The following is a 10,649-nucleotide window of genomic DNA, read 5'->3' as shown; positions in this document are numbered from 1 at the left end:
AGCATCTTGAAATATTTTTAAAGGGTGGAAATTGAAATCTCAAACACAGCATAAAACAGATAAGCAGGAAATATTTGCAGAGTGACCAAGTGGTGAATTTTCATTGTTGACTAATGAGATTCATTGATATCAGGTGTGTGGTTGGTGCTTGAACCTGATAAAGCAGTTTGCTGGGGTGTGTCAAAGATATGGACATGATCTGTGCAGATGTGATCATTTGGAAAAGAGATTTCCACATCTTAGAACCAATATAAAGGGTAGAAGCTATACCAGGCAGCTTTACTTGCTCCAGTACCTTCTTCCCGTCAGGAAAAATGAAAATTCTTGTGAGTATTTATTCATACTTCTTGATATCCTTGTGATGGGCTGCTTGCAGAGAATGTTCATGTGCAATATGTAAAAGATTTCAGGGGTCTTAGACTCTGTTCATGCTTCTAAGCTTCTGTTATTGAATTCATAATGTCTTTGGCAGAAATAGTGCTGAGTATTAAGTTGAATATGTCCCTTGTCTTTTTTTTTTTTTGATGATGTTTACTTAAAAAGAAAAGAAAAAAATTGGCTATATGTAAGTTATTTTAATTTGGAAGATGTTTAATATTAATCCCTTATCTCAAGCATTGTTAGTAAGGTAGGCATTTTAGAGAAATTACATTTACTATTTTTAAAAAAAGAGAAGTGGTAATTTTTTAAAATGCCAGTAATAGTAATAATAGCAGCTATGGTATTAAACCACATCTAGAATTTCAAATGCATATTAAATTGTAGGCTAATCTTTCACAGGAACAATTCCATCTATTTATTGCCTCAACCCTGTAAGCTAGATAGTATTATCCTCATTTTCTAGATCAGTAGACATAGAAGAGTGTGAATTTTTCAAGCCTATGAATGAGGGATTTAGGATGTAATTTATCCAGCTCAAGTCTTGCTCATAGGAGCGGTCAGGCACAATCTAAGCAGCTGAGTGTCAACACGTCTACTCATCTAAACTCTCCCTTAAGGCAAAGCATTCCTTTCCTGAGTGTACCCACTCCTCCATCTGATCCCAGTCTCCATAGTGCCACACTGATTCAGAAGGGGGTTCCTTCCTCTAGCCTCCGTCTCTTATTCTCATTCAGTTGCAAAGGGAGAAAGCAAAGTGTTAAGCCATAAAGGCTGTGAGTTTGAAGAGTTCCTCTCCCAGGGCTTGCTTGATTTTCTAAGAGCAAAATTTTATAACCAGGGTGTATTAATGATGGTATTGCATGGGAGATTATTTTGGGGCAGAGGACCCTCCCTGAGCGCCTTCTAATCATACTAGTAAAGTGGGCTGTTCATCATCTTATTCAAATCTCTATTCTAAATCAACTAAATAGAATGGAGCATCACAGGTTGATAGAGCAGGCTTGGGGTCGAGAAGGTGAGCCTCTGAGTAAGTGGGGACGCTGGATATCTGCAGCGCGACTTAATTAGCTGGTCCAACCCCAGTGACAAACGTTAGGAGTGAAATGAAAAAGGACATAAAAAGTCCCACTGACAGTTCTAAAAAGTATCTGCCCTTCCCACAGATCTTCTCCATTGGAAGCTTTCAATGTTAGTGTAGTTCACTTCGATGCCCTGGAGAGAGAGCACGATTAATGTCGACTAAGGTCAGCACATTAGATTGTTCAGCATATCTGCAAAATATCAGATCTGCCTCCATGTCAGGCTTGCAGTGTGCTGGCCCAGCACTCACCTGATAAAACCCACAAGGGCACGGGTTAGCAGGATATGGAGATTTTCCTTGATGCCAGCCTCAAATGTTAACTGTATTCTTAAGCATCCTAGCTTCATAGTTTCTATTAGAAATCCATTGTGCTTTTTCCCATTCGTGAATCTATTTTAAGTCTATTTTACCCTCTCAGTCTCAGGGGATTAAAGTCTTCTTTTTTAAAAAAATTTTTTATTTGTTTTAATCAGTTACACATGACAGTACAATGATCTTGACATTTCATACATTTGAATCAAATGGGGCATAATTTCTTGTACAGGTTGCAAGATCACATTGGTCATACAGTCACGTATATACAGATAGCAATAATAGTGTCTAAAGATCTTCTTTTTTAACCAGAGGACATCATTGCTCAAAAGTAATCCAAAGCCAGTATGAATTATTTTGGGATATACTCCTAGGAAAATAAGGTCTTCCACTCTATTCACCAGCCCCCAGTTTTTTCTTCTATCTAGATAGTTTTAAAGTTGGGAACAAAGTGGCCAGGGGCCTTGTGTCTTATAAATGTCAGAAACTCAACAAATGCCTGTTGAGTGTGGGAATGTGTGTGTTTTCCTCTTTGGAAGAGGACTGCTTTCCGCTTTTTGACCACTTACCAGTGCCTCTAGGTGTCCTGGTCTACCCCTCTGGCTCCTACCCTCAGTGACTACCCGGCAAGGAATGGATGTGACTGCTCTATTTTTTCAGGTGGCATTTCTGGTGGTGCTGGCCATCTTTGGGACACAGTCGCGTGGATATGAGGTAAACTGTTTCCTTAGAAATGTTGGGAGGTGTAAAGGAAGATAAAAGAGAATCTGAAGGACCATGGAGAGTCCATGTGCCCTGAGATGGAATCCCAGAAATAGCCAATAAGGAAAATAATGGGGTGATCATTTCTAACTGCAAAGCCTTCACCAATGTAACCCATTCCTTTAAAAGGTGGTCAGTCTCCTGTGATATCATTACTTCTCCTTTTTATGATGCAGTAAACGGAAGAAAAGCTTGGCGTTCTTATCTTAGCCTGGGCTTTGGACTAGGATTCCAAGGAAGAAGTTTTAGCCTTTAATGACTTGCTCGCAGTAATTAGAAAGCTTTATTTTGCTGAAAGACCTGCTTTTCAAATGCATGTGATTTATGGAAATACCCATAATATCTTTGTTGTCAATTCTAGGTTTATAACATCTTCAGCCCAGGCAACAATGGTGGCAGTGTTCAGGAAACAGTGACGATTGACAATGAAAAAAATACTGCTACCGTTGACATCCATGCTGGATCATGTTCTTCCACCACGATTTTTGACTATAAACATGTAAGCAGCAAGAGGGTTTTTGTTTTCTTCAACACTGGTTTTCTAAGGGGCAGAGGGACAGCTGCTTACTGTGTATTTACATTCCAGGGTTTGTCTCTGCAGTTCCTTATAAATTTCCTCACCTCTGCTTTTCCCTTGAAATAATCTAGCGATTTATTAACAAAGAAGCAAATGGAATCATTTCTAAGAAACAATATGATAGAAATCATTTGCATTGTCATGACCTTTTCAGGCAGAAAGTGGAAGAGTGATGTGCTGTTCATTACAGGCTCAGAAAGTGCATAGCATAAGAGAGTGACCAAAGCAAAGCCCAGTACAGAGACTCTCAAAATACTTGTTGAATGGATAAACAAATAAATTAGAGCTCCTAATGCAAAACACCATGTAGAAAAAGAACAATCACAAGGCAATCACACCATAGCAGAAAATCAGAGCAACTTTATACCATTTAATTATGTATATAGGATAAGTAATGTCACATTTTTATAAGAAGGTACTTTCAAGTTTTAGTTACTAGCATTAAAAATACATCTCAGAAAACTGCTCAGAAAACTTATTCTGTTCTTCATCCATTTATCCATTTGTTATACCAACACTAGTGATGCCCCCCCCCTTTTTTTTTTTTACCAGAGTACAGAGATGTGCACAATAGATATAAGTAGGTTGTAGCTAATCTCACTGGTCATTTAAACAGGCTTTTTTTTTCTCCATTTCTTCTAGAAACCTCCTCAAATGCTTACTTACTTCCCCCTTGTGTTGGGAGTGCCATGGCACATTTGAAAGTATGAAGTCTTTGCAAGATACACTTTAAAAGGAAGTGGTTCTAAAATTCTTACAAAGCAAATGTCACAGAAATCCCCCAAATGTTTAAAAAACTAGAGCCCCTTACACTATCCTCAGCCTTGCCTTCAGCATATTTTTGAGTTTTAGAAACTATAAATTTGTGAGAATTGAAAAATAGGAACTGTAAGATTTCCTATTAGATACAACCTTATGGAGTGTATGATTATTTAAAACTGTGTAGAGAAAAGTTTCACTCAGGATGAAAATTCAGTGGCTTAGGTGCTTTTTGGCTCCACGGTCCCCATGTTCCAAGGTTCTTCACATCCCTACTTTCTCAAACTAATTCCTCTTCAGCCAATTTGGATTTGAAGTGGAGACAGGATGGAGAAAAAAGAAGGGAAGAAGATGGTGAAGCATGTGTGCAGGTGTGAGGGTAGGGGTAGATACACCTAGAGAGCTCTAAAGCACCATTGTCTGACAGAACCCACTTTCTGTAATTGTGGAAATGTCCTATATCTGAATTTTCCTGTAGGGAAGCCTCTATCCAGCCACTTGTTGTGATTGAACACTCAAAATATGTGATGGAGGAAGCACATTTAAAATTTTATCTAATTTGAATTTAAATAACCATATGTGACTAGCAACTACAATACTGAACACCACAATTCTGAAGAATGTTGTATTTTATTCCAAACTGGGGGAAAAGCAACACAAAACCTATCAAAAAACACAAGATTGCCTCATCTCAATCTTTCAAACTCCAAACTGCAGATCCTGATCCCATAATATGAAGAGTAGGCCTAAGTCATGGGTGTGCACAATTTCAAAGGGTTGGGAATGAGAAATAAAAAAATCAGTGCAATTTTGTAAAAGTTGAGTGCACAGAACTGATTACAGATTTAAAAACAAGGGTAAGGGCTCACTGTGCATGTTCAGGTTTTTCCTCCAAGGCATAGACATCATTTTAGATTGTTTAGAAACCAGGCAATTGAGGAGGGGCAGTAACTCTGTTCTTACTGCCTCAGGGCTACATCGCATCCAGGGTGCTCTCCCGAAGAGCCTGCTACGTCCTAAAGATGGACCATTCAGCTATCCCTGCTCTGGACAAACTGGAACGGTACCTCTATGAGATGAAGGTAATTTTAGGATACCTTTAAAAATGCTCTGTTTCTGAGCCATGGAGAAATGAAGAGTGAGAGAGAAGATTAAAATATTGTACATTCCCATGAGGTGGTACTCAATTTATCAAAATGTTTTAACTGTATTTCTTTCTTTCTTTGAGCTCTGAAGTACATCTCAGCTCAATTTCCAGCATAAGGCCCTAAACTCATAAACTTATAAAAAATTTCAGTGTCTTTGTAGAGATGATTGATCAGATTGTCTTTTTAGAGCCAGGCTCTATGAAATAGAGACTGGCAGAACAATGAGTAAAGTTGTATATTTGATGATTTAAAAGATGCAAAGAAACAATCTGATACAGTGAGAACATACAACCCTGTACTGATGCTTCATACCTGGGGCTTAGCCACCTGCCACAACTTCAAAATAGCACTAGTAATAATGAGGTTTCCCTGCAGACAGAGTGGTCAGAAAGAGAGGATGCCTTGAGATCCCTGATGACCTTGTGTTTGATAATTTGAAAGAGAGCCAGGTGAGGTGGCACATGCTGTAATTCCAGCCTCTGGGGAGGCTAAGGCAGGAGAATGGCAAGTTCAAAGACTGCCTAAGCAACTTAGTGAGATCCTGTCAGAAAGAAAAAATGAGAGAAAGAAAGAAAGATTGGGGGATGTAGTTCAGTAGACGAGTTCTTGCCTAGTATGCTTGAAGCCCTGAGTGAAATCATCAGTATAGAAAATAATAATAATAATAATAATAATAATAATAATTTGAAAGAGAAAATAAGAATAAGATGCACCAAAGTTGCCAGTTTATTTTATGCTTCTTTTATGCTTCCTTCTCCGGTACAGACTATAAACGTCATGTCCTCCAACAAATACACCTGGGTCAAGTACAACCCTCTGCAGTCTCTGATCACGAATGTGGACTGGTTCCTGTTTGGGTCACCCATTGAGCAACTCTGCAAACATATCCCCTTGTATAAGGGGGAAGTGGTTGAAAAGACAGGTGAGTACCAGGGAATTGTTCATTCACCAGATCGTTTTAGAAAGCTCCTCTGTGCCAGGCCCTCTGCTAGGTGCTGTGTGAAATGCAAATAAATGGAAAGGTGACCTGACTCAGTTTACTTCAGGAATCAAGTGCTTACTGTGTGTGTGGAAATTGCACTAAATGTCGTAGACACAGAGATGGTGAGAGGTCTGCTTCCATGGAATGTACCATCAAGTGGAAAAGGTTGGGATAGGAAAGGATTCCTGGGTGTCAAAGGACAACTATGGGCCCTCTTTTTTCAAATGTAAGAATTTCAAGTAGAAGAAAGTCTCTGGGCCCTCAGAATAGCGTCTTTTGGAGATGAAGGAAAGCATTAAGAAATGTCCTCAGAATCTAGAATAGAATTGATCCAGGAAACAGCAGGCAAAGGAATGAAAGCCCTGTATCATCCGGGTAACACTGGGCACTGCAGTCATTACTGAATTGTGTACAGTTTCTAAATGCAGTAGAGTACCAGAGCCAGCACATGAGAACACAGAAGAAATTCCCAGAGTAGCCGAAGGTAGATAAAAAGGAGTAGCATTTACTACTTTTTTACTGCCTAGAAAAAAAAATTTCAATACCCATTAGCACTTTTAAGGCACAAAGTATGCTGCCAACACAGAATTTACAGCATCAATTAGGTCTGAGCTAATCAATACTTCCAGGAATTGTCAATCTTATTTAAGTGAATATGGTATTATTCTTTGCTATGCCAGAATAGCTAAAATCTTGAGTATTATGAAGTTATAAGTACTTAAGATGTTTACAAAAATCCTTGATTTGTTGCATTGTAATATATTTTTAATGACCTTTTAAACTTTTCACCTTTCCAGATGATATTGCTGCTGGAGGTTGTGCAAAGGCAGGGCTCCTGGGCATCTTGGGAATTTCCATCTGCGCAGGCATTCATATTTAGGATGATCACCTACTGGGTTTCATCTTTTCAAAGAAATCTAACCTTGGTTTCCACTCAGAAGTCAAATTAAATTCTTTCTCAACATCCTGTCTAATTGCGAGATTCAGTAATAAAATGTGTTATATTTACAGATAAATATGTCAGTTCTTTTTGTGAGCAGCAAAGGGAAGCCAAGCAATATATAGAAGGAAAAAGAGCCTCCAGGATTTCCAATAAAGTGCATAATGTGTGAAAATCCCCAGATGGTTTGGCTGCGTGTGAGTGTCCACATCTGTCTGCATCTGCTTGTGGAACCAGTTTCCCATGTGTTTGTCCCAATGCACCAGAAAGCCTGGGTGGAACAGGGGCTCAGGTAGCAGTGACTTTGACCCAGTGAGGGGAGGGACATAGTATAATTTTATCAAAGAACTTAACTGCTCAGGTGAAGTAAACTATTCCCTCTGATAAGCACTCAACTTTGAGAGCCATTCGGACACCCTTTAGGAAATATCTTTGGATTTGCCATTGCAAATCAAGTAGAGTGAGTGGAGAGGGAAGGAGAAACAACTAACATCTAGGAAAAGACATACTGTACTGGAAATCCTAATGGGAGTGAAAATCTAACTGGGAATTCCAAGTGAATATACAGCTGGAAAGCAATTTTCATCCTTTCAAAGAAATTACACCATATGGGAAAATTCCCAGATCAAATACCTGGGTCTCATGTAGTCTGGTCAGCTGGATCGCAAGTTCAGAACAAAGAGGCACTATTTTAACACGATTCCCACCTGCCATTGACTATTCCTCTTCCTAATATTCTACATCTGCTTCTTAATAGTCATCAACTAATACATTTTTTAAAGCACTTACCATGTGCTCAACACTGGAACAGGTACGCAGGAGGAAGAGGCCCAGGACAGAGCTACTATAGTCAAGAAAGTTATTTTCTCAGTGAGTAAATGAGGCATTTATATTTTAAAAATTGATAAGAGCAGTAAAGTGTCAAGTAAATGGTAGAGTATTTCAGCTGGAACCTTGGCGTTTGTAAGTAATGGAACCCAAATCAAATTTTCTGACGCCAAAGGAGACTTTATTGTCTCATGTCACCAGCCTTGGAAGGAAAGGGATGTTCTGGTCTTGGGAAGCTAGAACTCTGTGCCTGATGGTGGCCAGACCCTCTTTTCCCATGTCTCAACTTTCCTTTTTTCTAATTGTCATCCTTAGTGTCTTATACTGGTTTTTTCAGGAGGAAAGAACCAGTATCGCTGTCAAACCCAAGGGCCTCATGTTCCCAGCTTCATTGGCAGTGAAGATAGGGTTCCTCTTAGTTCTAATTGCAAATTAGTTTTAACCTAAAAATTTTCTGGTGACGACCCTAGCTGTCCAGGATTAGTGTCGGTGGCATGGGGTAAGGTCCAGGAAGGGGTGTTATGATTGGCAATCTCCTTTGGCACTTACTGCTTATAGATGGGTTATCCCTATTCATTTTTAGAATATTAATCTCATTTTGAAAATAGAATGCTGTGTTCTGATTTTTTCTTAACTCTCTAAATCAGTTGATTCTACTCCACACTGTTGACTCACTGAATAACTGACAAGCAGCTGGTAGAACATACTAGGCCCATGCCTACCAGGAATGGGTTCAATGGACCACTGCCAGGAGGTTGGGACTCCATTATATTTTCTTGTAATCAGCTCCTTCTTAAGGGCTGAGAAAAGTAGACATCAGCTCTGTCAACTCACCAGATGTTCACACCATAGAACCTCTCTGGGCCTCAAGAGGGAAACCATGTGGTTCCTCCCATTCATGTTGAAGCATACGACCTTGGGAAGGGACGAGCCAAGAATCTGCCCCTCACACCTCCCATTTATGGGGTAGCCCATCCCTTAGCTTTCTTTGGAAAAGGTAGCTTTGCATATTGTAGGACATGGTGTTAGGCATGCAATGCCTGGCCAATGGCCTTGTTCATGACCTTGGGAAGCTTCACTTTTCTGTTTGCCTCAAATTAATGACTAGAATGGGGAGAATCTGAGGTGCTCACCAGCCCCCTCCAGTCTGAAGTGGACCACACCTTAAGAGTCCTGCAAGCTGTGTTTGAGTGCTGCTGAGAGTTCTCCAGCATAGTCACCTGCCCCTCTCCATGCCCTTGTGCCTGACGGGATGTGGGCAGGATATTGCATGAAGAAACTTTCTGGAGTGTTGGGAAAGTTCTACAGACTCATCTGCGTGACGGCTACATGGGGGTACATATGTACAATTCATTGAGCTGCGCTTTTCAATCTGCTCTTCATTGTATTTTTTTACCTCAATAAAAATGTTGATGTATTTTTAACATTTAAAACACAACTGAACAAAGAAGGCCCACCCCTCTACAGCATTCTCAGGAAACACACAGGGTGGTGATTTCCGTAGCCCTCAACAGTCTTGGAAGTCTTGAGCTCCAGTCTCAAGTGCTCAGAGCCAGGCCTGAGGGCTCCTCATTGTGGTCCTTCTTCAGGGCCCAGGAGGCTATGGGCACATGGGCAGCTGCAGCTCTTCAGGGGTCTGCCTGCACTCATGGCCTGGTGAAAGGCTTCATGGGAGTAGCCGTGGACACTATGCAGGCTGAGCTATGGGGAGTCTCCAGCGCAGGCATGCAGTAGGAGGACCAGCAGCATGTTCCAGGCAGGATCTGGGCACTAGTGGCTCCTGATCCCTTGGGAAACTTTGAGTGGGCAGATAATGGACACTGGGCAGCAGCAGCCTGGGGCAGGCAAGCCACCCCACTCATAGTCAGACCTGAGCTTGGAGCCAGTTGGCTCATCCCAGAAGCTGCTGAGAAGCAGGAATGGTGGGGAAAGTTAGAGGTACCATCTAGGGTGACCCAAATTAATTACTACAATGAGGAGACTTTCCCCATAAAGGGGGACAGTTAAGGAATGAGCACTAAGAATCCAGGTCCCTTATTAATTTGCAATGGACTAGCTGGGGGTCATCACCGAAGGGTTCAGACCAATTCCTAAGAGGGGCTTGCTTGCTCACTTTCAGAGATTATTATGGTGCAGGCTGGGCCACTACAGGAAACGGGATTCCCTAGAATCTTAAGTCCAATTTTCAGGAGACTGCAGACCCGACACTGAGTTTATTCTATGGATATGTCTTTATTTCTTTGTTTATTGCAAAAATTCTCAAGGAATTCCTCGAGGAATATCCCAGAGAGATGTTTAGAAATGAGACATCCTGCCACATGTGGTAATGCACACCTATAATCCCATAAACTCAGGAGGCTGAGGTAGGAGGATCATGAGTTCAAAGTCAGCCTCAAAAACTTAGCAAGGCCCTGTTGCAAAATAAAAAATAATTTTTAAAAGGCTGGGGATATGGATCAATGGTTAAGTATACCTGGGTTCAATCTCCAGTACCAAAAAAAAGAAGGAAGAGGAGGAGGAGGAGGAGGAGGAGGAGGAGGAGAAAGAAAGGAGATACATCCCAAGAGAGGGAGCTCCTCCTTTGCAGCATGCCTATGTGTGATTTTCTAGGTTGCACTTGGCTGGCAATGTTGAGAGGACAGTGCCGACAGGTAGGGCCCATCTGCTAGATCAGTAATGAAAGAAGCTTTATTGTTCTAATCCAGAGGAAGAGGGTCTATCCATTTTCCCAGATTTCAGAATGGGGTATTGGATTGAAAGAAAGAAGATGGAGATCTGAAATGAGCAGCTTCACATAGGCAGAGGCTGGGCCAGGTACCTGCCCCAGGCCAGCAGCCCAGGCCAAGTGGGTACACTCTTCATGCAGCTGACCTGGAGGT

At 41.0% G+C, this 10,649-nt stretch overlaps 1 protein-coding gene across 1 annotated transcript; it reads left to right on the top strand.

Annotated features, from left to right (window-relative positions):
* The first annotated feature begins 314 nt into the window (after positions 1-314).
* On the top strand, positions 315-6,882 carry Gkn2 (gastrokine 2). The gene is made up of 6 exons (XM_076833926.1): positions 315-326; positions 2,435-2,488; positions 2,898-3,035; positions 4,844-4,954; positions 5,786-5,942; positions 6,800-6,882. Exons 1-6 carry the CDS (start codon positions 315-317, stop codon positions 6,880-6,882), a joined length of 555 nt encoding a protein of 184 aa, XP_076690041.1.
* Positions 6,883-10,649: the final 3,767 nt, after the last annotated feature.

Source organism: Callospermophilus lateralis, chromosome 14 (assembly GCF_048772815.1).
Source record: "Callospermophilus lateralis isolate mCalLat2 chromosome 14, mCalLat2.hap1, whole genome shotgun sequence".
Classification (NCBI taxonomy): Eukaryota; Metazoa; Chordata; class Mammalia; order Rodentia; family Sciuridae; genus Callospermophilus; species Callospermophilus lateralis.
This window is presented reverse-complemented; position numbering and strand designations above follow the sequence as displayed.